At 47.3% G+C, this 27,123-nt stretch overlaps 1 protein-coding gene across 1 annotated transcript in view; it reads left to right on the top strand.

Annotated features, from left to right (window-relative positions):
• LOC146340381 (NXPE family member 1-like) overlaps positions 1-25,659 on the top strand; it is a 29,159-nt gene extending 3,500 nt beyond the window's left edge. Inside the window, exons 3-8 of the mRNA XM_084860623.1 lie at positions 784-890; positions 13,128-13,188; positions 13,565-14,261; positions 21,328-21,389; positions 22,387-22,608; positions 23,212-25,659. Of these exons, the coding sequence (XP_084716749.1) occupies positions 795-890; positions 13,128-13,188; positions 13,565-14,261; positions 21,328-21,389; positions 22,387-22,608; positions 23,212-23,747 (1,674 nt within the window). The 5' untranslated portion in view covers positions 784-794 and the 3' untranslated portion in view covers positions 23,748-25,659. The remainder of the gene's footprint in view (positions 1-783; positions 891-13,127; positions 13,189-13,564; positions 14,262-21,327; positions 21,390-22,386; positions 22,609-23,211) is intronic.
• Positions 25,660-27,123: the final 1,464 nt, after the last annotated feature.

Here is a 27,123-nt window from a genome sequence, read left to right as displayed (position 1 = left end):
ATGCATCTGAGTATATTATTTGTTGTAACATTTTATACATGTTTACATATTTTAAGGGTGTTTTAAACCTTTATTAATGTTCTGCAATGATATTTCTATAGCAGTCCCCGAGGATGGAAAGTCCTTTCGAAAAGTCATTGGGCGTAATAAAAAGTATTCTCAGGCACCTGAGCTTGTTCTGTCTTCCATTTTGGGACACACAAGGGCCTTCCCCTCTTGTTGTTCCCCGCTGCTGTCGATATGCTCAGAGCCGGTAGGACACCTGCCAAGGGCCCCCACCCTAGCAAGGGCCCACTGACAAGAGCCCCCTGGACCTGATCCTCCTCTTCACCGTTGCAACCTTCATGTTCCCCTGCCTCTGCCTCTGGCCCAGACAAAGGCGGTGGTGAGAAGGAGGAGGAGCAGATACCGCGGCCTCCTCGCTCCCTGGCTCTCTGCCTGCCAAGCAAGCAAGTGGTGGCAATGCTGAGGAAGAGGAGGAGGAGCCAGAGCAGCCGGTGACAATGGCGGTGAGAAGGTGGACCCCCGGAAGGAGGGGGCCCATTAAGCCTGTCTTGCCCAAGGGCCCTCAAAAAATCTGTCCTCCCCCATGATGTTGGCTACTCCTTTTGAAAAGTTGTTTCCACCAGCAACTCCTAGCTTTTGGGGAGTCCTAGTCCCACATTCATTCTACTCTTACAAGGAAAGGACAATAATGTGAGTATACTGCTGGTGCAGCGTCCTTGGGTACAGTGGGCTTGAAATCAAAGGTGGTGACAGGAAAACTCTCTGTATCTTTTGCAGAGGTCACTGGAATGTCTTTGCCTCCTCTTAGAAGGCCATTTGCTTTCCTGGCCCTTTTGCTTGGAGCGATCATCATCCTCACCTGCTATCTCACAACCAAGATTAAGGTAGGAATCCCACCATTACTTGGGAGGAAGTCCTATAATGCAGTGCTATAAGTCCTTCCAATGTTGTAATATCCGTCATTTAGCTGTGAAAGAGGCATGGAGAATCCATTTGTGCTGACTGTGCATTAACTTCCAGGAAGCAGGCAGATAATTTAAGGGAACATGTACATCAGTAAATATTAAAGAGTGTTCCATACAAGGTTTATCCATATAATAACTGCCTCCTCAAAAGTGGCAATTATTGGGCATTGCCAAAAGATATAGTTAAAAGAAGCATTAGCTATATTACACCACTGGCAATTAGTCAACTAAGAGAAACTCTTATTAAAGAAATGTTGTGGTGTCCAATCCTGGTGCCCCTTCATGGATCCCTGCCTTGTTGTGGCGAAGGGGCTTGCATAACTCAGTGAAGCCATAAGCTATGCCGTGCAGGGCCATCCAAGACGCACAGGTCATGGTGGACAGTTCTGACAAAATGTGATCCACTGGAGAAGGAAATGGCAACCCACTCCAGTATTCTTGCCAAGAAAACCCCATGAAATGTATCACTAGGGATGTACGAAACCCCGCTTACCTGGCTCCGCCAGTTTCCACTGGGGAGGGGAGGTGCTCTGTCCCTCCCCCCGGAATCCTGGCTGGCCGGCTTCGCTCCGTGGGGATTCTGCGGAGCCGCCGGCCAGCTCCACCAGCAGCCGGACATCCGGCCGCTGGCTAGCAGGGACGCAAATGGCGGTGGCCATAGCCGCAGCCGTTTGCATCCCTGAGTTCAGCCGTGATAGGCTACGTAAAGACTTACGTAGCCTATCACATCTGGGTTAAAAAAAAAAAAAAAGAGTATGCAAATTGCGGTGGCTGTGGCCGCCGCCATTTCTGTTCCTTATTTTTGGCCGTCTTAGTCTACGTAAATATTTACATAGACTAAGACGAAGACAAGAAAGGGGAATGCAAATAGCGTAGTGGACGCTATTTGCGTTCCCCTTTATTTTCACCATCTTACTCTACGTAAATATTTACATAGACTAAGACAGCAAAAATAAGGGGGAACGCAAATAGCGTCCACTACACTATTTGCGTTCCTCCTTATTTTTGCCGTCTTAGTTTACGTAAATATTTACGTAGACTAAGTTGGCCAAAAATAAGGAATGCAAATGGTGGCGGCTTTACGTAGCCTATCACAAATGGGGGGGGGAACAGACTGCAAATGGCGGCGGCGGCCGTCCGGAACATCCGCCCCAGGTAAGTCTCATCCCGGGGGAATCCGCGGGGGGGGGGGGCAGGCCATTCCACCAAAGAGTTTGGGGGGCCGAATGCAGTGGCATTTGGCCTCACCGAGATCCATGGTGGAATTCTCTGACATCCCTATGTATCACAAGGCTAAAAGATTTGACGCTGGAAGATGAGCCCCTCAGGTCAGAAGGTGTCCAATATACTACTGGGGAAGAGCAGAGGGAATTTCCAAGTAGCGCCAGAAAGAGTGAAGCGGCTGGGCCAAAGTCAAAAGTAGGGATGTACGAAAGTCACTTACCTTTCTGCAGATTATGTTTATGGGGGGGGGAGGCGTTCTGTCCCTCCCCCCGGAATCCTCGATGGGGGGGGAGGCGCTCCGTTCCTCCCCCCCAGAATCCTCGAATGGCCAGCTGTGCTCCGTGGCAGCTCTGCAGAGCAGCCGGCCAGGCCCAGCCCAGGCCACAGCCGTCCGCAGCCGGATTTCCGGCCGCGGAGGGCTCTGGGTAAAAAAAAAAAAAACAGGTACGCAAAAGGCGGCGGCTACGGCCGCCACCATTTGCGTTCCTTATTTTTGGCCGTCTTAATGTACGTAAATATTTACGTAGACTATGACGGTGAAAGTAAAGGGGAACGCAAATAGCGCCTGCTACGCTATTTGCGTTCCCCTTTATTTTCGCCGTTATGGTCTACGTAAATATTTACGTAGACTAAGAGGGCCAAAAATAAGGAACGCAAATGGTGGCGGCCGTAGCTGCCGCCATTTGCGTAGGCTTTTTTTTTTTTAAAGCCTGCTGTGATAGGCTATGTAAATACTAACGTAGCCTATCATGGCCTCCGCAGGGACGCAAAAGGCATCCCTGCATTAGCCATGATAGGCTACGTATGTATTTACGTAGGCTATCACGGCCATGAAGAAGAAGCGAATGGCGGCCGCAGGGCGGCTGCCATTCGCAAGTCAGTGCTGACAGGAGCAGGTAAGTGCTCCATTTCGTGCGATTTTCGAGGGGTGGGGTGGGGCGGGTGCTTCGTTCTGCCCGACTTTCGTGGGTTGGGGGAGGCGGGGGCTTCGTTCCGTGATGGATTTAGGGGGTTTCGGGGGCCTCACCGAGATCCGTCGTGGAATTCTCTGACATCCCTAGCCAAAAGGACACTCAGCTGTGGATGTGTCTAGTGATGAAAAGAAAGTCCAATGCTGTAAAGAACAATATTGTTTAGGAACCTGGAATGTAAGATCAATGAATCAAGGCAACCTGGAGGTGGTCAAACAAGAGATGGCAAGATTGAACATCGACATCTTGGGAATCAGCGAACTAAAATGGACAGGCATGGGCGAATTTAATTCAGGTGACCATCATATTTACTACTGTGGGCAAGAATCCCTTAGAAGAAATGGAGTAGCACTCATAGTCAACAAAAGGGTGGGAAAAGTAGTACTGGGGTACAAGCTCAAAAACGATAGAATGATCTCAGTACGAATCCAAGGCAAACTAGTCAACATCACAGTAATTCAAGTCTATGCCCCAACCACTGATGCAGAAGAAGCTGAGGTTGATCGGTTCTATGAAGACCTACAACACCTTCTAGAACAGACACCAAAAAAAGATGTCCTCTTCATCATAGGGCATTGGAATGCTAAAGTAGGAAGTCAAGAAATCACCGGGATAACAGGCAAGCATGGCCTTGGTGTACAAAATGAAGCAGGACAAAGGCTAATAGAGTTTTGCCAAGAGAACACGCTGATCATAGCAAACACTCTTTTCCAACAGCGCAAGAGGCGACTCTACACATGGACATCACCAGATGGTCAATATCGAAATCAGATTGATTATGTCCTTTGCAGCCAAAGATGGAGAAGCTCTGTACAGTCAGTCAAAACAAGACCTGGAGCTGACTGTGGCTCAGATCATGAGCTTCTTGTTGCAAAATTTCAGCTTAAATTGAAGAACGTAGGGAAAACCACTAAACCATTCAGGTATCACCTCAATTATATCCCTTATGAATATACAGTGGAGGTGAGGAATAGATTTCAGGGATTAGACCTGATAGACAGAGTGCCTGAGGAACTATGGACGGAGGTCCATAATATTGTTCAGGAGGCAGCAACTAAATCCATCCCAAAGAAAAAATGCAAGAAAGCAAAGTGGCTGTCTGATGAGGTTTTACAAGTAGGGATGTCAGAGAATTCCGCGACAGATCTCGGTGAGGCCGAATGCCAGTGCATTCGGCCCCCCGAAATCTGTTGCGGAATGAAGCCCCCGCCACCCCCCGAAAGGCACACGAAACGGAGCACTTACCTGCTCCCGTTCGCGCTGCTTTGCGAATGGCGGCTGTCCTGCGGCCGCCATTCGCTTCGTCATCATAGCCGTGATAGGCTACGTAAATACTTACGTAGTCTATCATGGTTAACGCATGGACGCCATTTGCGTCCCTGCGGAGGCCGTGATAGGCTATGTAAGTATTTACGTGGGTAGGGGGGGGGGAAACCCAGCGTACGCAAATGGCAGCGGCTACCGCCATTTGCATATGCTGGGTTTTTCCCCCCTGCTGTGATAGGCTACGTAAATATTTACATAGTCTATCATGGCTTAATACAGGGACGCAAATGGCGGCGGCTACGACAGCCACCATTTGCGTCCCTACAGGGCTGCCCAGTGGCCAGATGTCTGGCTGTGGGCGGCCGGACCCGGCCGGCAGCTCCTCAGCTTGGCTGCGGAGCGGACCCGGCTGGGCAGGATTCCGGGGGGGAGGACCGGATTGCCTCCCCCCCCACTGAGGATTCCGGGAGGAGGAACGGAGCGCCTCCCCCCCACCGCGGATTGCCCGGCACGGAGCCAGGTAGGTGTTTCGTACATCCCTATTTACAAGTAGCTGAGAAAAGAAGGGAAGCGAAAAGCAAGGGAGAAATGGGAAGATATATCCAACTGAATGCAGAGTTCCAGAGAATAGCAAGGAGAGACAAAAAGGCCTTCTTAAATGAACAATGCAAAGAAATGGAGGAAAACAATAGAATGGGAAAGACTAGAGATCTTTTCAAGAAAATCGGAGATCTCAAGGGAACGTTTTGTGCAAAGACGGGCATGATAAAGGACAAAGAAGGCAGGGACCTAACAGAAGCAGATTAGACTAAGAAGAGGTGGAAAGAATACACAGAAGAACTATACAGGAAAGATCCTAATGTCCCTGATAGCCATGATAGTGCAGTCACTGAACTTGAGCCAGACATCCTCGAGAGTGAAGTCAAGTGGGCCTTAGGAAGCATTAGTAACAACAAAGCTAGCGGAGATGACAGTCTTCCAGCTGAGCTACTTAAAATCCTAAAAGATGATGCTGTTAAAGTGCTGCACTCAATATACCAACAAATTTGGAAACCTCAACAGTGGCCACAAGACTGGAAAAGGTCAGTTTTAGGGATGGCGGAGAATTTCTCCCCGAAACTTCGGGGGGCCGAGCGCCAACATGTTCGGCCCCCCGAACAAGTTTCAGGGAGAAATCCTCCGAACCCCCCCCGCACCCCCCCCCCGGGACGGGACTTATCTTTGCCGAATGTCCCTCCCGGCGGCGGGTCCAGCCGGCGGTTCGGCGGGTGTTTGAGCGGGTGTTCGAGCGGGGCGGCTATTTGTGTTGCCCTTATTTTCGCTGTAGTCTGCGTTAAATCTTTACGTAGACTACAGCGACCAAATAAGGAACGCGAATGGCGGCTCCCTATGGGGGCCGCCATTAGCGTACGCCCTTTTTTTTTTTTTTTAAGTCACCCGTGATAGGCTACGTGACGATTGACGTAGCCTATCACGGCTGACTTTGCAAATCTAGCCGTGATAGGCTACATTAATCGTCATGTAGCCTATCAGGGGGCGTTTGTTTTTGTTTTTTTAAACTTTCGCGTTCGCGGCCGGGCGAGGTGGGAAGCCTCCTCCCCTGCCTGAATTTCGGCTGGGGTGAGGCGGGAAGCCTCCCCCCCGGCCTGAATTTCGGCCGGGGCGAGGCAGGAAGCCTCCCCCCCCGGCCTGAACTTCGCGGGGGGAGCAGCGAAGCGCCTCACCCCCACCGCGAACAAGCTTCGGCGAAAGGTAAGGGACTTTTGTCCACCCCTAGTCATTTTACATTCCAATTCAAAAGAAGGGCAATGCCAAAGAGTGTTCAAACTACTGCACAATTGTGCTCATTTCACATGCCAGCAAGGTTATGCTCAAAATCCTACAAGCTAGGCTTCAGCAGCATGTGAACCGAGAACTACTGGAAGTACAAGCAGGGTTTCGAAGATGCATATATTGTATATAGTGAAGAGGCATATATTGTATATTTTCGCCCTGCTTATTTAATTTATATGCTGAGTACATCATGAGAAATGCCAAGTTGGATGAATCACAGGTCGGAATTAAGATTGCTGGGAGAATTATCAACAACCTCAGATTCGCAGATGATACCACCCTAATGGCAGAAAGTGAAGAGGATCTAAAGATCCTCTTGTTGAGGGTGAAAGCGGAGAGTGCAAAAGCTGGTCTGAAACTCAACATTAAAAAAACGAAGATCATGGCATCTGGCCCCATCACTTCCCGGCATATAGAAGGGGAAGAAATGGAAGCAGTGACAGATTTTACTTTCTTGGGCTCCAAGATCACCGCAGATGGTGACTGTAGCCATGAAATTAAAAGACGCTTGCTCCTTGGGAGGAAAGCTATGGCAAACCTAGACAGCATAGTAAGAAGCAGAGACATCACCTTGCCGACAAAGGTCCGTCTAATCAAAGCTATGGTTTTCCCAGTAGTAATGTATGGCTGTGAGAGCTGGACTATAAGGAAGGCTGAGCGCCGAAGAATGGATGCTTTCGAACTGTGGTGCTGGAGAAGACTCTTACGAGTCCCCTGGACTGCAAGGAGGTCAAATCAGTCAATCCTAAAGGAAATCAACCCTGAGTGCTCATTGGAAGGACAGATACCAAAGCTGAAGCTCAAATATTTTGGCCACCTAATGCGTAGAGAAAACTCCCTGGAAAAGCCCCTGATGCTGGGAAAGATTGAAGGCAAAAGGAGAAGAGGACAGCAGAGGATGAGATAGCATCACGGATGCAATGAAGATGAACTTGAGCACGCTCCGGGAGAGAGCGCAGGACAGGAAGGCCTGGCGTGCTATGGTCCATGGGGTCACGAAGAGTCGGACACAACTGAATGACTGAACAACAAGTGGTGTCCAATAGACACGGAACAAGTGTTTCTGCTGAATAAGGCATAACCTGAGATCCAAAGACACTTCAGATTAGGGATGTACGAAAGTTCTGCCACAGATCTCAGGGAGGCCGAATGCCAGCGCATTCGGCCCCCTGAAATCGGTGGCAGAACGGCCTGCCACCCCCCCCCGCCACCCCCCCGGGACAGGACTTACCTGGGGCGGATCTTCCTGGCGGCAGCAGCTGTGGCAGTGGTTCGGCGGCGGCAGCTGCGCAGCCGGTCTTCTGACCAGCTGCCGCTGCCGCCATTTCCAGGTTTAAAAAACAAACAAAAAACGTGATAGGCTCCGTAAAGATTTATGTAGCCTATCACGGCTAGATTTTAAAAAAACATCGTGACAGGCTACATTAAACTTTACGTAGCCTATCATGGCTGACTTAAAAAAAAACAAAAAAAGCGCGTACGCAAATGGCGGCGGCCATGGCCACCACCATTTGCGTTCCTTATTTTGGCACGTCTTAGTCTACATAAACATTTACGTAGACTAAGACGGTGAAAATAAGGGGAACGCAAATAGCGTAGAGGACTAAGACGTGCCAAAATAAGGAACGCAAATGGTCTCACTAATCAACTTATTTAAACCCGTGAGGTCTCACTAATCAACTTATTTAAATTCAGTGTGAAAAGTTGAGATATGTCTCTGAGAGTAAGTATTCCCTAATAGCTTAAAACATCCGGGCACCATCGAAATTGCCAGCCAGCTAATACACTACAAGATCTAGTCTTCCACTCAGCATCACTTCAGACTTTGACCAGTTAACTCAACAGCCAGACGAACCGCCACAAGTACCAGTCAACTGCCTCAAAGCCAGAACAGATGACTGGAGTTCCCAGATAAACAATACAAGGCCATCAGCATAAGGAACCCCCTTTAAATGCTAAACGATCATGCACAAAGTGGTGATGCTACTATTCTGCCTAATAGCACAAGCCAGAGGTTCCAAACGTACATAAAATATCAGTGGAGGAGGTGGACATCCCTGTCCAGTTCCTCTCCCAAGTGAAAAGAAAGCTGAGAAGAGACCATTGCTCATAACCCTGACTCTTGGGGCTGAATATAAAATTCTGACCCATCTCACAAGTTTTACAGGAGAGCCAAAATTACTCAGCAGACATAAATTTCCAGTGAATTTTGTCCAAAGAAATAATGGCAGCCTGGTGCGTCCTATCAGTGTTTAAAGCTATCAGATCAATGACTGATCTAATGTTATCAGTGCCCTGTCTATGTTTAATTAATCTCACCTCATCCGCTTGGACCAATGTTGTCATAATTTCTTGCCATCTATCAGACAGAATTGCACTTAATATTTTAATATGTACATTAATGAAATAGGCTGATAGTGCAATAAATATGATCTTATTTATTGCCAGGCTTAGGAATCACAGTAACATAAGCATCATTTAATGATAAAGGAAGGCAGCCTGAATCAAAAATATGATTATAAAGATGATGAAGCTTTGCAAGTCTCAGGCTGGAAAATGTTTTATACCACTCAACTGGAAACCTGTCCAGACCAGATGATTTTTGGAATCATTTTAGAGAATTTATCAGACCTATCTTTATTTTGATGAATAAATTCTAGGCTGATTCCCTATTTCTGAGACCAGAGCCTGGTGGCAGGTATGGCTAACAAAGAATTGTGTAATTAGGTGCTTTCTCCTTCTGTGATCTTTGTTCACTGCAACTCCTCTCTTTGCGTAACAATAAATGGGTCAAGCTGTTTTGCAGGCTGAAGAATGCAAGTGGCTAGAATGATTCAGAGTCACCATCTTTACTTGGGAGGAAGTCCTGTTGGACTCAATGTGTGGCTGGGTGGCTGGGGTGGTATGCGAACCACCCAGCAACCCTAGAAGAAATGATGGATTTTAGGGTGGTTTGCAAACCACCCCAGCCACCCACCCTCACCAGGTTCAGACATCACAACAATCCTCGCCCAGCAAGGGTACTTATGCTAATTAGATGGCTTGTGACCAGCACCAGCAGAGAAGGGGGTGGGTAGGGGAAATTCCCCAAGAGACTCCAGGAGTCCGGGAAGAATCTTCCCAAAGGCAACATAATCATTTGGGCCGGGTACAGATTCCGCTTCTCCCTTCTTTGGCAAAGCAACAACTCACAGAGGGGGAGGGGCAGGACTTGGCGGACGAAGGAGCCTACCGTCACTCAAAGAGGGCAGAGCGTATGAGAAAACTGAGGCGCTCTGCCAGAGTAGCCACTCACCAGAGTCAATGGAGGGAGGGTCTTCCCCTGAGGGAGGGACTGAGGAAGCCCGTTGAGTTCTGTGTAGGTCGCTTAATGTTAGTTTAGCAGCAACTCTTTTGCTCCACTGAAGGGAGGGGAAGGAGCTCAGTGGTAGGGATGTATGAAAGTCACTTACTTTCCAGCCCTTTGTGTCCTGCAAAGCTGCTGTGATAGGCTACGTAAGTATTTACGTAGCCTATCATGGCAAGCTAAAAAAAAAAACACACAGCGTAGGCAAATGGCGGCGGCTACGGCAGCCACCATTTGCATTCCCTATTTTTAGCCATTTTAGCCTACGTAAATATTTACCTAGGCTATTACGGCGAAAAAAAAGGGAACGCAAAGAGCGCCCACTATGCTATTTGCGTTGCCCTTTTTTTCGCCGTAATAGCCTAGGTAAATATTTACATAGGCTAAAATGGATAAAAATAGGGAACGCAATTGGCGGCCGCTGTAGCCGCCACCATTTGTGTACGCTGTTTTTTTTTTTTTTGGCTTGCCGTGATAGGCTACATAAATACTTATGTAGCCTATCACGGCCTCCGCAGGGACGCAAAAGGCGTCCCTGCATTAGCCGTGATAGGCTACGTAAGTATTTATGTAGCCTATCACGGCTATGATGAAGAAGCGGATGGCGGCCGCAGGGCAGCCGCCATTCGCAAGTCAGCGCGGACGGCAGCAGGTAAGTGCTCCGTTTCGTGCGCCTTTCGTGGGTTGGGGGGGCAGGGGCTTCGTTCCGCCACGGATTTCAGATCCGTGGCAGAATTCTCTGACACCCCTACTCAGTGGTAGAGCAGATTCCAGGTTCAATCCCCAGCACCTCCAGTTAGGGCTGGAAATAATCCTACCTGAAACCCTGGAGAGCCGCTGCTGCCAGTCAGTGTCAACAGTAACGGGCTAGATGGACCCAGGGTCTGACTCAGCATAAAGCAGCTTCCTACGTTCCTAAGTCTTTCTCTATTAGAGAGCTCAGGATTAGCTAATTAAACCCAGGGCAGTTTGGGCAAGTACTGAGTCTGGAAGACTAGCTGTTAGCATATTAAATTTGGTGAGCCACCCAGAAAGCTTTGGCTATTGGGTAATATAGAAATGTAATTAATAAACAAAATAAAGGACTATTGACTTGGAGATCAGGTTTCCGCCTGGTGATTGCACAGTGGGAGGGCTCGCAGTTCTGACAGTACCTCAGCCCACCACTCCAGAAAACCTCCCCCAGTGGTTTCATGCAGATGGTGAACAGCATCAGGGATAGAACAGAGCCCTGTGGAACCCCATAGCATAGCTCTGAAGGCACAGAGCAATAATCCTCGAGCACCATCTTCTGCAATCAGCCACCCACATACAATCGAAACTACTGCAGTGCAACGCCTCCAACTCCCAGCCCAGAAAATGAATCCAGAGGGATACCATGGTTGATGGTATGAAAAGCCACTTAGAGATCCAAGAGAATCAACAGGGTCACACTCTCCCTGTCCCTCCCCTTGGTCATCCCACAGGGCGACCAAGGCAGTTTGCATTCTAAAACCAAGCCCAAAGCCCAACTGAAACAGATCTAAATCATCAGTTTCATTCAAGAGTGCCTGGAGTTGTCTGGCAACCACCTGCTTGAGCACCTTGCCCTGGAAGGGGATGTTGGCTACCAGCATATAGTTGTTAACTTCTTCGGGTCAAAGTTAGGCTTCTTCAGGAGTGGCCTAGTAACTGTCTCCTTTAAAGTGACCAACACCACTCCCTCTCTCAAGGAGGAGTTGACATCTACCTGGACCCAGCCGGACATCCCCTCCCTATTATATTTAATAAGCCTTGACAGGCAAGGGTCAAGCACACAGGTGGTTGACTGTCTGCATCTTCGAGCCTCAATAACTGAAACCCAGGCAATAAAAATGAACCAGATGGTGCTCTGGATACCCCTGCTAATAGGTCAGCATTAACTGTGGTGTGCAAATCACCACATTTACTTGCAAGTAAGACCTGCTCCCTTGTAACGAGAAGACACCATGAGTGAATTTCCCTGTGGGGCTTCTTGCTGTGATAGCAGCCACCATTTTCACTATTCAGGGCACAGTGGAGTGTGTGAACCTGATGAGGACGGGTTCTGGGGTGGCTGACAAGCTGCCCGCAATCCAAAAACTAGGGATGTCCAAGAATTCCGCCACAGACCCCATTGGGGCCCATGGTGGAACAGAGCACTCACCTCTGGCTCCCCTCGGAATCTGTCCATGTCGGCTCCCTCCCTGCGGCAATCCTGCGGAGCCGGCCACCAGCTCTTCAATGCTGGCGATATGGCTGGCTGCCATTGCTGTGCTGTATCGCTATGTTAAGTATCCGGACGCAAATAAAGCTGGTGGATTAGCCTAAATGCAGCCATTAGACATTTAGGCTAATCCACCAGCTTTACGGCCGCAAATGGCACGCAATATGCCATTTGTGTCCAGATACTTAACATAGCGATACGGAATGCCAATGGCAGCCGGCCGTATTGTCAGCATTGCGGAGCCGGAGGCTGGCTTTGCAGGATTGTCACAGAGCGGAGCCAGCCTGAACGGACTCTGGGGGGAGGGACAGATTGCCCCCCCTCTCCGCAGATGCCGCCCCGGACTCGGAGGTAAGCCGTCCACCCACCCCTACCTAAAACAGATCAAGGGTTCTGGGTGGCTTGTCAGCCACCTCAACAACCCATCTTTGACAGGTTCTCACATAATGAGAAACCTCAGTGGCCTGAATTGGTAACTTGTTGCCTGCGGACACCACAAAAGGTTTGCTGCGGCGACTGTGCAAACCATTTCAATGGGATTTACTTCTGCGTATGCAAGGTCTGTGTTGTGGATCCTAACTATCATCGTGGCATTCATTTTAGAAAATGTGAATGGGAAAGAGAGTGTTCAAATCTTACTCCCCCCCCCCACAAAAAAGCCCCCTCATCACACACAGGACATTATGCTTTGTTGCAGATTGGCACAGCGGGTCATTTTAAAATTATCTATAAAACATTTGCAATTCCACTGGGCATGTGCAAAGTCTTTCTCATCTCTCTTGGGATTAACATGTGAGTAAACATGCTTAGGGAAAAGTTTTGTGGCTATGGCTGCAATCAAAAGAACATTCTCTACAGGGAGCAAGATACTAAATCGATACTAATATCTGTCAATATTGTTGGAATGCTGGCATTTTTTTTAACAATGGGAAAAAGATCTAAGATGCACATCAGTGTCAGCTAGCTATCCCTGTAATGTTCTTAACAGGTAGATCTCTCTTTTTTTTTCTCCCACCCCCCTTAACATAACAAGGCTTAAGGCTATTAATTGTTGTGAACCGCCAAGAGAGATTTGGCTATTGGATGGTATAGAAATGTAATAAATAAATAATATCCTCAAGGCTATTAACAGCTTGTTAATAGTCCAGAATGGCCAACTGCTGGGAAAAACTCTCTTTCAATTGAATGCTGCTCTGATTCGACTCCCCCACAAAGAGGGGAGGCGAATCTGATTCCTTCTCATTTTGACCCTGCCCTAATTGTAACTCCGTCTTTCTCTGTTCATTCTTAAGTGCACCATCTTCAGAGATCTCATGAAGCAAGTGGAAGCAATCAAAGTTCCTGTAGACATTGGTAAGCACTTCTTCATTTTAACTTTCCCAACTATATTGAGAGGTTTTTTCATAATAACATCAGGAAAAATAAACACTTTGGCAAAATGCTTATTAAAACAATTAAGAGAATACAATGATCTGGATTACAACTAACAACAAACCAGAATATGGGTTCAGTTTATGTTGAATATGGGTTGTCATGGAAACATGGGTTGTCAACCCAGATTTCACAACCCAACAACAAACCATCGGTTCTCTTCCTGTGTTGTTCATGGTTAACAACCCATAGTTAAACCATAGTGCAGTGTTCAAACATAATGACAGCCCACAATTAAACAACAACCCAGATTCCTATTTAATATTATTACATGTTAAAAACTTACATTTCTTCACAGATGGCAGAAGCTCAATTTGGCCAATGAAAGATGGCAATGCAAGCCATACTAGGATGGCATGGGCAGAAAAGGAGGAAGAAGTAAAAGACATCCTTACAAAACTGGACCGGCTGATGCCCAGTGTCGCTTTCACCCATATTCAAAACACCACAAGTGCCAAGAACAGCAAAGCCACCATATTGCACCGCAAAGACCCTTATTGCGTTGGAGAGCACCTGATGGTTCGGCTGGAGTTGTACGACCACTTGGGGAAGAGGAAGGAGTACGGAGGGGACTTCTTACGAGCAAGGATCTATTCATCGAGTCTGAATGCCGCAGCTTCTGGGCTTATCGAAGACTATAGGAATGGGACGTACTTGGTCAATTTCACCCTGTTTTGGGAAGGTAGTGTCAGTGTTTCCCTCTTGCTCATCCACCCCAGCGAAGGCGTTTCTGCACTGTGGGCAGCCAGGAAGAAAGGCTACGACAAAATAGCTTTCATGGGCAAATTTTTAAATGGAACATCAGCTGTCCTCACTGAATGTGGTTTTAACATGGCAACAAAGGAAGAACTCTGTGAGTATCTAGATGAACGAGACCAGGAGGCCTTCTACTGCGTGAAACCAAAGAATGTGCCTTGCGAAGCTTTCGTCTCCCTGAAGTCCTACAACACACCCTTGTCATATCTCACAGACATGGAACGGAGCCTTTTAAAGAGGTATTTACTTTCCTCTTCAACCTTCAGATATTTCAGTTTAGGACAGAAACTGATCTGTGCATTTGCTCCCTTGAGCCCCTGGGCAGTCAGAAGGCCCTAGATAACTCCGGGATAGATGCATGCTAACATGGATCCTCTCTATCAGTGTCTGAGAACCAGGTCAGCATGGGAGTGCCTTGTCCCCCGTCTTGGCCATCAATCGGAGAGCGTTCGTTCTCTTTCTCTTCTGCATTCAGAAACCATCATAACGTTGCATGGTGGTGTCATGCCGTGTTTGTGGTGAGGCAGTGGAGGTATTTCAAAGCAGGGTCCTGTGAGCTGTGGCTACATCTCCATTCTTGGGGGCTGGAATGATTGCAAAGAGGTGAACCCCCCATTTTCTCCCAGTCCCACCCCCCACCCCTGCTTCACAAGTGTGGGCTGTTTGAAATCAGATGGAGGTGTTGACATTGGTAGAAATCATGTTTAAACTCCACCAGTCTATTTGTATTTTTCGAAATGGGTTTACAGCCCGTTTTCAGGTTCCAAAGAGGGAAACAATGTTTTGCGAAACTGAGTTTGCTATTCAGCTGTGGCCCAAGTTTTGGGCCAAGGGTCCATGTCATGTATGACTGATGCAACATCCCGTAAGCTTTTTGCATAGGAATGGGGCTGCCTATATCACAGTCAGTAAGGGAAAAGCCATGCCATCTGCCCCATCAGCTACATTCTGGATTCACCTCCAGTGGCATTACTAGAGTAATAAAGTTACTGTAATAAAGTTAGAGTAATAGAGTAATTATTACTAGAGTAATAAAGGAACTGGCAGAAGAACTCTCAGAACCATTGTCTATTCTCTTTGAGAAATCATGGGGGATGGGGGAAGTGCCAGATGACTGGAGGAGGGCTAATGTGGTCCCTATCTTCAAAAAGGGTAAAAAGGAGGAACCTAGGAACTACAGACCAGTCAGTCTGACATCAATCCCTGAGAAAATTCTGGAGCAGATGATAAAGCAATCCATCTGGAATCACCTTGAAAACAATGCCGTGGTTACTCAAAGCCAACATGGATTTGTCAAAAACAAGTCCTGCCAGACAAATCTGATCTCATTTTTTGATCAAGTAACCTCCCTTGTAGACCGTGGGAATGCTGTAGACATCATATACCTTGACTTCAGCAAAGCTTTCGACAAAGTGCCCCATGATATCCTGATGAGCAAACTAGCTCAAAGTGGGCTAGATGAAACAATGATCCGGTGGATCCACAGTTGGCTACAGAATCGGACTCAAAGAGTGCTTCTCAATGGGACCTTCTCAAACTGGGGAGAGGTAACGAGTGGGGTACCACAGGGCTCAGTCCTGGGCCCAGTGCTCTTCCACATTTTTATAAATGACTTGGAGGAGGAGGTGCAGGGAATGCTGATCAGATTTGCAGATGACACCAAATTGGGCGGGATAGCTAATACTTTGGAAGACAGAAACAAAATTCAAAGTGTTCTGGATAGACTGGAGCGCTGGGCAGAAAATATCAGAATGACATTTAATTGGGATCAATGCCAAGTTCTGCACCTAGGAAAAAGAAACCAAATGCACAGTTACAAGATGGGGGATACGTGGCTCAACAACACTACAAGCGAGAAGGATCTTGGAAGTGTTGTCGATCACAAGCTGAATATGAGCCAACCATGGGATGTGGCTGCAAAAAAGGCCAATGCTCTTTTGGGCTGCATTCATAGAAGCATCGCTTCCAAATCCCGGGAAGTACTAGTTCCCCTCTACTCAGCACTGGTTAGGCCTCATCTGGAGTACTGTGTCCAGTTCTGGGCACCACACTTTAAGAAGGATGCAGACAAGCTGGAGAGGGTTCATAGGAGGGAAACAAAGATGATCAGAGGACTGGAAACAAAGCCCTGTGAAGAGAGACTGAAAGAACTGGGCATGTCTAGCCTTGAGAAGAGAAGACTGAGGGGAGATGTGATAGCGCTCTTCAAGGTTGTCTTGAAAGGTTGTCCCAGAGAGGAAGGCCAGGACCTCTCCTCGATCATCCCAGAGTGCAGGACACAGAATAATGGGCTCAAGTTACAGGAAGCCAGATTCCGGCTGAACATCAGGAAAAACTTCCTGTCTGTTAGAGCAATACGACAATGGAACCAATTACCTAGGGAGGTGGTGGGCTCTCCCACAGTGGAGTGTTCAAGACGAGGCTGGACAGCCATATGTCAGGGATGCTCTGACTTGGATTCCTGCATTGAGCAGGGGGTTGGACTCGATGGCTTGGTAGGCCCCTTCCAACCCTACTATTCTATGATTCTGTGATTCTATTATACCAGGGTCACATTATTTTCAGTTGAGTTTAATTTACTTTAATTTCTTCCATAAATTAAAGGGGGATGACAACTTTTCAATTAATAAAATGGAATTCAGTTCAGTTTCCCCACATCTGCCACCCCTTGGGATCATGGGCTTGAACCCAATGTGAATCCTACCTAAAGTAGACCCTCACCATGGGGTGAACATTGCCCTTTTGTCTTCTGGATTCAAACCCAGGACAGTTTTCTTCTCAAATGGTGGTGTCATGATGCATTTGGAGGAGACAGGGGAGATATACGAATAACAGGTCCAGTGATGTGTGTCCCCATCTCCATTCCTGGGGGGTTGTGGGCTGGAAACACACAAGAACCAAAACTACCCTTTGACAGATAGAATTAAGCAACAGCAGAGTCAACCCCTCGCCGAAAGAGATGAGTCTTCTCCTGCTGGCAGAACACAGATAAAGAGGGAGGGGACGTAACCTCCTGGGGCAGGGAGGCCCCACTTGGGCGCTGCTCCAAGACAGCCCTCCTATGCATTGCCACCCCTACACCTCTGATGGCCACGGCACGTACAAGAGGGGTGCCGCAGCTGATCTGCAGGTGCCCTCGGGAGGAGCTGGAGTCTGAACGCTGTCCTCCGGGTTTTCTACCAGGTGCACACGATGATGTTCTCTTGCTCCACAGCTGGAGCACGCTGGGATCTTTCCTGGGCCATCTCTATGCAGTTTGCCATCTGTCCCCTATCAGAAAGGGAGGAAAGCTGGCAGGAGCTGGGAAGCATTCGGTTTGGGTTAAATCATCCCAAAGGGATGAAGATGAGAATGTTTCTGATTGCCCAAATGTAGAAGGGGAGGAAATAAGCCAGGAGAACATTGTAGTAGAACATAACAGCCCATCAAAGGGGCCAGTGTCCCATAGCAAAAGATGTACATGCCAGAGGAATCTGGGGAGGGGCACCATGTATAGGTGTTTTTATGCAAATGCTAGAAGCCTCCGAGCCAAAATGGGAGAACTGGAGTGCTTGATTTCAGAGGAAAACCTGGATATAGTGGGCATTACAGAAACTTGGTGGAGCAGAGAGAACCAGTGGGATGTGGTCATCTCTGGATATAAATTCTACAGGAAAGACAGGGAAGGGCATACTGGGGGAGGTGTTGCCCTGCACATCAAAGAGGGCATAGTGTTGAGCGGACTAGAACACCTAAAAGGGGTATGCTCTTCCACAAAAGCACTGTGGGGGACAATAGAAGGCTCCAAAACTAATTTAGTCCTAGGAACATGCTATCGTCCCCCAGACCAGAATGCTCAGAGTGACCTTCATATGGAAAATGAAATCAGGGAGTCCTCCAAACATGGAAGTCTTGTAATAATGGGTGACTTCAATTACCCCCACATTGATTGGATAAATGCATGTTCCAGCCATGACAAAGAGGTTAAATTTCTCCATGCCCTACATGAATGTGCCCTAGAACAGTTGGCCGTGTAACCGAACAGAGGGGAAGCGACCTTGGATTTCATCCTCAGTGGTGTCACCCAGGACCTAGTATGAGATGTAAATGTTGTTGAATCACTTGGAAACACTGATCACAGTGCTATCAGATTTAATATATATTTAAGTGGGAAATTGCCCAGGAAGTCCAACACAGTCACATTTGACTTCAAAAGAGGAAACTTCTCCAAAATTAGGGTGAAAAGGAAGTTAAAAGGGGAAGTCAAGAGGATTAAATCCCTTCAGAATGCTTGGAGATTACTCAAAACCACAATAATAGAAGCCCAGCTAAAATGTATACCAGAAGTTAGGAAAGGTAGCATCAAGTCCAAGAGGTCACCAGCATGGTTAACAAGCAGCATTAAGGGAGCTCTTAGAGAAGAGAGAGCTTCCTTCAGAAAGTGGAAGTCTTGCCCAACTGAGGAAATGAAAAGGGAGCACAAGCTTGCACAAGGACGATGCAAGCAGACAATAAGAGATGCAAAAAAGATTTTGAACAGCATATCGCTAACAACATCAAGGCCAGCAATAAAGACTTCTTTAAATATATCAGAAGCAGAAAGCCAGCTAGGGAGGCAGTTGGACCACTGGAGGACAATGGAGTTAAAGGAGTACTGAAGGAGGACAAGGAGATTGCAGAGAAGCTGAATGAATTCTTTTCATTATCTTCACTACAGAAGACATAGGGCAGATACCTGTGCCTGAACTGATGTTTTCAGAAAGGGAGTCTGAGGAACTGAGGCAAATAGTGGTGGCAAAAGATGAAGTTCTCAACCTTCTTGATAAATTGAAAGCAAATAAATCACTGGGCCCAGATGGTATCCTTCCTAGAGTTCTCAAAGAACTCAAATATGACATTGCTGATCTTCTAACCAAACTATGCAACATGTCCCTACGATCAGCCTCTATACCAGAGGACTGGAAGATGGCCAATGTAACCCCAGTTTTCAAAAAGGGATCCAGGGGGTATCTGGGAAATTACAGGCCAGTTAGCTTAACGTCTGTTCTGGGTAAATTGGTTGAAGGCATTATTAAAGATAACATTAGAAAGCATATAGAAGGACAAGCCCTGCTGAAAAAGAATCAACACGGCTTCTACAAAGGTAAGTCCTGTCTCACTAATCTTTTAGAGTTCTTTGAGAATGTCAGTAAACATGTAGACAGGGGTGATCCGGTAGACATTGTTTACTTGGACTTCCAAAAGGCTTTTGACAAAGTCCCTCCCCAAAGACTCCTGAGCAAACTTAGCAGTCATGGAATAAGAGGAGAGGTCCTGTTATGGATCAGTAACCAGTTAAAGAGCAGAAAGCAGAGAATAGGAATAAATGATAAATTCTCCCAGTGGAGGGAAGTAAATAGTGGGGTCCCACAGGGATCTGTATTGGGACCAATGCTTTTCAACCTGTTTATAAATGATCTGCAATTAGGAGTGAGCAGTGAAGTGGCCAAATTTGTGGATGACACCAAATTATTTAGGGTGATTAAAAGAAAGGGGGATTGTGAAGAGCTCCAAAAGGATCTCTCCAAACTGGGAGAATGGGCATCTAAATGGCAAATGCGGTTCAGTGTAAGCAAGTGTAAAGTGATGCATGTTGGGGCAAAAAATCCCAACTTCAAGCATAGTCTGATGGGATCTGAGCTAGCAGTGACTGACTGTAAAAAAGGTAGGGATGGCGGAGAATTTCTCCATGAATCTTGGGGAGGCCGAATGCCAACGCATTCGGCCCCCCGAAATTGGCGGTGAAATTCTCCGCCCCCCTGCCCCCCCCGGGATGGGACTTGCCTCCCTCGAATGTCCCTCTCAGCGGCGGGTCCCTGCGGCGGTTCAGCGGGGGCGGGGGCGGCGGCCGGTCTTCCGACCGGCTGCCACCGCCGCCATTACAAAATAAAATAAAAAAAAAACACCCGTGATAGGCTACGTAACGATTTACGTAGCCTATCACGGCTAGATTTCCAAAGTCAGCCATGATAGGCTACGTAAATCGTTACGTAGCCTATCACGGGTGACTTTGGGGGGGGGGGAAAGCGCATATGCAAATGGCGGCGCCCATGTGTGCCGCCATTTGCGTTCCTTATTTGGTCCCAGGTAGTCTACGTAAAGATTTACGTAGGCTATGGCAAAAATAAGGGCAACGCTATTTGATTTGGTCCCGGGTAGTCAACGTAAAGATTTACGTAGACTAAGGCAAAAATAAGGGCAACGCTATTTACGTAAATCTTTACGTAGACTACCCATGGGCGCCACCATTTGCGTACGCGCTTTTTCTTTTTTTTTCCAAAGTCACCCGTGATAGGCTACGTAACGATTTACGTAGCCTGTCATGGCTGACTTTGGAAATCTAGCCGTGATAGGCTACGTAAATCGTTATGTGGCCTATCATGGGTGTGTTGTGTTTTTTTTTCACTTTTGTATTTCGCGGCCGGGGAGACGGGGCGCTTCTCCCCGGCCTGAATTTTGGCCGGGCGAGGCGGGGCGCCTCCTCCCCCGGCCTGAACTTCGGGGGGAGAACCGAAGCACCTCCCCCCCACCGCGAAGCAAGCTGCGGGACCAGGTAAGTGCCTTTCGTACATCCCTAAAAAAAGGCATACTCCATGTTAGGCATACTTAGAAAAGGGATTGAGAATAAAACTGCCAATATCATACTGCCCCTGTACAAATCTATGATGCAGCTACACTTGGAATACTGTGTCCAGTTCTAGTCACCATACCTAAGAAGGGATATTGTAGAGCTAGAAAAAGTGCAGAAAGGGGCAACTAAAATGATCAAGGGGCTGGAGCATCTCTCCTATGAGAGAAGGTTACAACAGCTGGGATTGTTTAGCTTGGGGAAAAGGAGGGTAAGGGAAGACCTCATGGTAGAGGTCTACAAAATTAGGCATGGTGTGGAGAATGTGGATAGGGAGACATTTTTCTCCCTCTCTCAAAATACTGGAACCTGGGGTCATCCTATGAAGGTGATTGGTGGGAGATTCAGGACAGATAAAAGGAAGTACTTCTTCACACAGTGCATAGTTAAACTGGAATTCACTACCACAGGATGTTGGCCACTGTGTGAATAGAATGTGGCACTAGATGGACCCTTGGTCTGATCCAGCAGGGGTCTTCTTATGTTCTCAGACCATAGGACTCATCTTGCTAGATCAGACCAAGATGCTTCTAGTCAAACTGCCATTTCCAATAAGTACCACTTAGATGAGAGAATTTGGTGCGATAAAGTAGCTATTTTGCTGGTTTATACGTTCTGTGTTGTTTTGACACAATGGACATTCGCTCTCTGTTTTGAAGGTCCAACATTGGAGTTGAGATTCCTCAGACATTTGGGGATATTCGTGTTGTGCCCTGTGAAAGTGAGTTCGATTTTCTGTTTTTTCTCCCAACTTTGGTGGCATCTGGCCCAGGGTGCTTTCAGGTGGAGGCTTCTGAGTACTAACAGATAAAAAGGCTGACAAAAAGCTATTCCATCTTTCCTTCCTTCTTTAATTAATTTTTTCTAGTAAGAAAAAAGATGGGAGAAGCGATGGGAAAGCAGGGGAAAGGTACTAAGTGAAGATGGCATTGTCTGGACCTTTGTAAAATTCTGTGAATGGAGTGATGGCACTATAAAAGCCAAGCCTGGAAGCACCCAAGGACAGCCTAGTAATGTTCCCCTCCTTCCTTCTCACCTCTGCCTGGGAAAACTGTCAAGAAAGTCTGTGCTGAAGTCCCCCTTATTCCTCCAGCCTTTGAGCTTACTGGGTCTTCTCCTTCTCTCTGCTTGGACGCTTGGGCTGCTCTGCTGCTTTCAGTTCCTTCTTGGTCTTTTTACTTTCTGTGAGCCATTCTGTTATTTATTTTATTATTTAATTTATTAATCGCCCATCTGTCTGGTCACCCAGCCACTCTGGGCGATGTACAACATACAATAAAACAATAAAATTCTACAATAAAAACATTTTCTAAAATACCCTAACCCACCCCAAATGCCTGCCTGAACAGCCAAGTTTTTAATGCACGACGGAAGCTCATTAAAAGTTCTGAAAGTTCTGAAAGTTCTTGCAACAGAAGCAGGATACCAAACCATTATAAGAAATACATCAATGTTCTGGTGTTGTTCCATCCTAGGACATTTCCATAAAATGGCCCCTCGTTCAGAATTGGCACATAGTTTATCAGGGGTAGAATTGATGGGCTACAAAATATTACCTGTGAGGTGGCTACTTTTCTCCTTCCTGGGGCTTTGGGATTCCCACTGATTGTCCCGGGCACTGTCCAGCCATTGGCACCTTCCTTCAATGCTGCTTCTCGCACAGTGCCCAAGTCACAGAGTTTGTTGCCAACTGCTTTTTATTTGTTTCCTTTTACCAGGCAAAAACAAGACAATGTCGAATGAGAGGTGCAGGTTTAGGATAAATTCCCCATTTCCCAGTGGCTTTGCATTACAGAACCAATGGCACCCCGTTTTCTGCAACGTGGCCCGTTTGAACACCTTGGACAAGATTTACACTTGCTTGAAAGGAAAGGTGGTTTACCTCCTGGGAGACTCAACGTCACGGCAGTGGATAGAGTATCTCACAAAGAATGTGAAAAGTACGTATACAACATAGATTTGTTGCCAGAAAAATGAAGCTGCTTCTTTCCTGGTGTCCGCAATCCTTTCTGTTCCACAACAAGATCTTTCCAGTCTTACAGAATTAGGTTTAGGACAGCTCTTTGACCCATCGGGGCTTGAGTGTTGACATTTCCTGAAATCGATTTGGTTACTGAAAATACGGTTATAGAAGTTTGCCTTGGATGGTGGCAAAGCTAAGTGAAAGGTTTTAGTGAAGTCAGTGGAAGGACGACTAGCAGAGATCACTCTAACCGGGTGCAGCTGGTATCACTCTGATCGGATGGTCTGCAAGAAATCAGTGTATTTCCTTGGTAGGGGTGAATGAATGTTAAATACGCAGAAAGAAATATAGTGCGATCACTATAGTATGAAACTCATTGCTAATCAGGGTGGGGGGAAAGAAATCTTGTCCTGTAGCAGATGGAAGTCTATGTATGTTTCTCCATAAAACAAGCAACCCTGTTGGACCAAGCACATAAACTGACTGTTCAGTAGACTTTTCTCTGCAACAAGTAGCCCAGTAGTTTTTAGAGGACTGTTACCAAAACCCTATATTGATTTTGTGTCTGTTCCTACCTTAGCACTTCAATATCTTGACACACATGGAGCAGGGATACACCGGAATTTGCTCGCTGTGGACATGGCCAGAAACATTCAAATCCAGTGGAAAAAGCACAACCATCCCTTAGTCACTGTGCATGAATATCTGACAAGAGATCACAACTACGTTGCTCGGGAGATCGACAACATAGCAGGTGACAAAGACACGGCTGTTGTCATCGCCTTGGGCCAGCACTTCCGCCCCTTCCCCATCGAGCTCTTCATCCGCAGGGCGATTGGTGTCCGGGGAGCCATCCAGCGCCTTCTCCTGAGGAGTCCAGACACACGAGTCATCATCAAGGGAGAGAACATCCGGGAGATGGATGTGGACCAGGAGCGATTCAGTGACTTCCATGGCTACGCCCAGTACCTTGCAGCAAAGGACGTTTTTCGGGATCTGGATGTGGGTTTTATTGATGCATGGGACATGACCATTGCGTACGGCACAAGCAGCGTTCACCCACCAGACCATGTGATTGGAAATCAAATTGATATGTTCTTAAATTACATCTGTTAAGACACGAAAGCAAGCCAATGGAAAAACTCTCATCACGCAAAAGCTGATAATTTTGGATAAATAAACTAAAGAGTCACTTAAAACCCTGCTAAAATGGGGTGGTCTAAAGGGCTATTCCAAATGCACTTTTACTTGCAGAATTTACACAAAAAGAGATCTACAACATCATCCTCCCACAGCATTGTTGTCTTCTGTCTGCTGCATAATGTCCCCAAATTTCAGCCTCTTACCACTTCCCATTTTCATTTTGGAAAAAACCCTGGGGCTTGGGCATAAAGTAAACCAAGAACCTATTGATTTTGCCTATAGGGTATATGTATGTCACCCCAAAGCAGGCAACATACCTCGGGGTATAAAAATGTCCCATGGATTTTCCAAAGAAACTGGTCTATGGCAGCAGGCTTAACTACCTTGGATGTCAGCAGGATGGCACAAACCCTGGGTTTTCAGACGGGAACATTTACCTCACCAGAGACAGACATTAAAATGTTATGGGGTAGAAAAATACCCCACAACACTGAGAAATATTAGTTGTTAGTAATAACAAACCACCCCTTTAACGTGGGCTCAGAAATGCACGGCAATATGTACTGCAGTGCTGGTGTCACACGAGCCAACGGCCCGGCCACCACCAGCACCTGGGCAGCAGTATTCTGCACTAGCTGAAGCTTCCAGACAGTCTTCAAGGTCAGCCTATTGCGGGAAAAACCACAGACGCAAACAGTGTAGCGGACACCATTTGCAGCCATAAAGCCCTTAGTTTAAGCTAAATGCAGCCATTTACGGCCGCAGATGGCGTCCACTACGCCATTTGCATCAGGAGTGAGCCCTCAGCCAGCGATGCGGCATGGCAATGGCGGCCGTATTGCTGGCAATACGGAGCCAGCCAGGGAGGATCCGGCCAAAGAGGATTCCGAAGGGAGGCGGAGGTAAGTGCTCCATTCTGCCACAGACTCCAGAGGCCGGATTCTTTTGAATCCAGCCTCATTGGGGTCCGTGGCGGAATTATCTGGCATCGCTAGCTGGAACACTGCCTTGACTAAGGGAGGCATTAACCACTCCCCTCATGCACTCGGCCAGTCTGCTTTTGGCTACTTTTATGAGCCAGGGAGGGGAAGTATCTAGAACACACAGTGGTGGTGGACGGTACACCAACAGAATCCCTGTTCTGTCCTGGGCACCCACCTTCAAATCCACACACTCGAACCCAGCAGACTGTGGGATAGGGCACCTGGTCAGCAGGATTGAATCCCGCTAGACCACTGCCACTCCACCTCCCTGCCCCCCAGGTGTTGCCTGCTGCTGGACAGAGAACCCTGGAGGGCATTGCTGAGAGAGATTAACTCCCCCCCCCCAGAATTTGCAGGCAGCCATTGGGCAGCTCCTGCCTGCTAAGCCTCCCTGACTGGTCTGCTGCCCCTTCCAAGCCCTCCCTGCAGCAGCTGGGCACTATTCAAGCAGGGCCTCAGGCATGACTGGAGAGAGGTCAGAGCAGATATATGTGGTGATGCATTTTGTGGGTTTAATTGTTGTGAAAGGCCCAGAGACCTTTGTCCACTGGGTGGTATAGAAATATAATGAATGAAAGAATGAATGAAATGAAATGAAATGAAATATATGGGACAGGAAAACACTTTCAGTTCAAACAAAAATGATCAGGAACTTCAAGCCAGGTCAAATTCCAAATCTCCCATCATTGGTAATTCTGGGGTATTTTTAAGAGGGTTTCAAAAAGTGTCATTGTATATTTATTTATTTACAACATTTGTATGCCGCTCCCCATCTAAAACCGATTCCAGAGTGGTGAACATGAGAGGCTCAATAGTAAAAGATTTTAAAAATTATTATTTTTTTTTTAATTTTAAATGTTATATGTAAAATAACATATTAAAGTTATTAAAATCAGAATGCCAATAAAAACTGTGGCTGGTCATTCAAGGTATGCTTGCTGGAATATAACTGTTTTCAGGAGGCGCTGGAAGCAATACAGTGCTGGTGCCTGCCTGACCTCCAGGGGCAGGGAGTTCCACAGGAAGGGGGTCACCACACTGAAGGCTCTTTTCCGGGTGGGCTCCAACCGGACCATAGGTCCATGCTCACCAGGAGTGAGCCCTCCAATGACCTCATTGACCGGTTTGGTAAAGAAGAAGGCGCTCTCTCAGGTATCCTGGTCCCGAGTTGTTTAGGGCTTTGTACACCAATACCAAGGCCTTAAACCTGGCCCAGTAGCAAATAGGCAGCCAGTGCAGTTCCCTCAGCAAAGGAGTTGCTGGCTGAAAGGGGGCAGCTCCCGACAACAGCCAAGTTGCTGCGTTCTGCACTAGCTCCAGCTTCCAGAGCAGCCTTCAGGGCAGCCCCACATAGAGCACATTGCAGTAATCCAGTCTTGAGGTTACTAGTGCCTGTACCACCATGGTCAAACTACCCCCTGTCACATTCACTCCCAGAGAATCGCCACTCGCCTCGTGCCCGTGGGGCATGGTAGGCTTGCAATCAAAGGTAGTGGCAGGGAAGTCCTCTGCATCTTGGTTATGTGCTTGGTTGTGCTTGGTTCCTGAGCCCTGGAGGGAGACTGGAGGAAAGGGGGCCACCCCTAGCGAATGGCATTCTGTCTGAAAGGTGGCAGCCGGGTATTGTGTAATGGAAGAATGACTGGAGGAAGGACAGCAGGAGGGGCTGGAATGGGCAGGCGTGGCTGCTGGAAGTGTCTGTTCATGAGAGTGAGTGGAGGGTGGAAGCGGAAAGAGGCAGAGAGGTGGTGGAGGAGCCTAGAGATGTGGCCCCTGGAAGTCTCTGGGAAACATAATTCATTGCCATTACTGTTTGCTCCAAATGTGAACCTGTTGCACAAATGAATACATGTTTATTCTTTTAAATATGTATTTTCTGCTCTGGGTGGATTTGAAGGTTGGCATCTCTCACCCAACTTCCTCAGGATACAAAGTGAACAGTCCTACTGCTCTCTACAAATCAGGAGGGGGTAGCAGTAGCTGCTGGTGCTTGGGGGGTCTTGGGATATTGTTTCATATCGTTGGTTGTATTGTCATTTTATTTGTTTTATTATCATTGTAAAATGCCTAGAGAAATGTATTGCATGAGGTGTTCCATACATTTAATAAATACGTAGGAAAAGTCTGGAGTTGGTGATCTCTATGGGCCAGGGTCTTATGATCCCTAGACACATCCTAGGTCAGTTTACATTCCAATTCCAAAGAAGGGCAACACCAAAGAGTGTCCAAACTACCGTACAATTGCGCTCCTTTCACATGCCAGCAAGGTTATGCTCAAAATCCTACAAGCTAGGCTTCAGCAGTATGTGAACCGAGAACTACCGGAAGTACAAGCTGGGTTTCGAAGAGGCAGAGGAACTAGAGAT

This window comes from Heloderma suspectum, chromosome 6 (assembly GCF_057233095.1).
Source record: "Heloderma suspectum isolate Gila_16-S chromosome 6, 16-S_ref, whole genome shotgun sequence".
In the NCBI taxonomy this organism is placed as follows: domain Eukaryota; kingdom Metazoa; phylum Chordata; class Lepidosauria; order Squamata; family Helodermatidae; genus Heloderma; species Heloderma suspectum.
The sequence above is the reverse complement of the archived record's forward strand: the minus strand, read 5'-3'. Positions and strand labels throughout refer to the sequence as shown.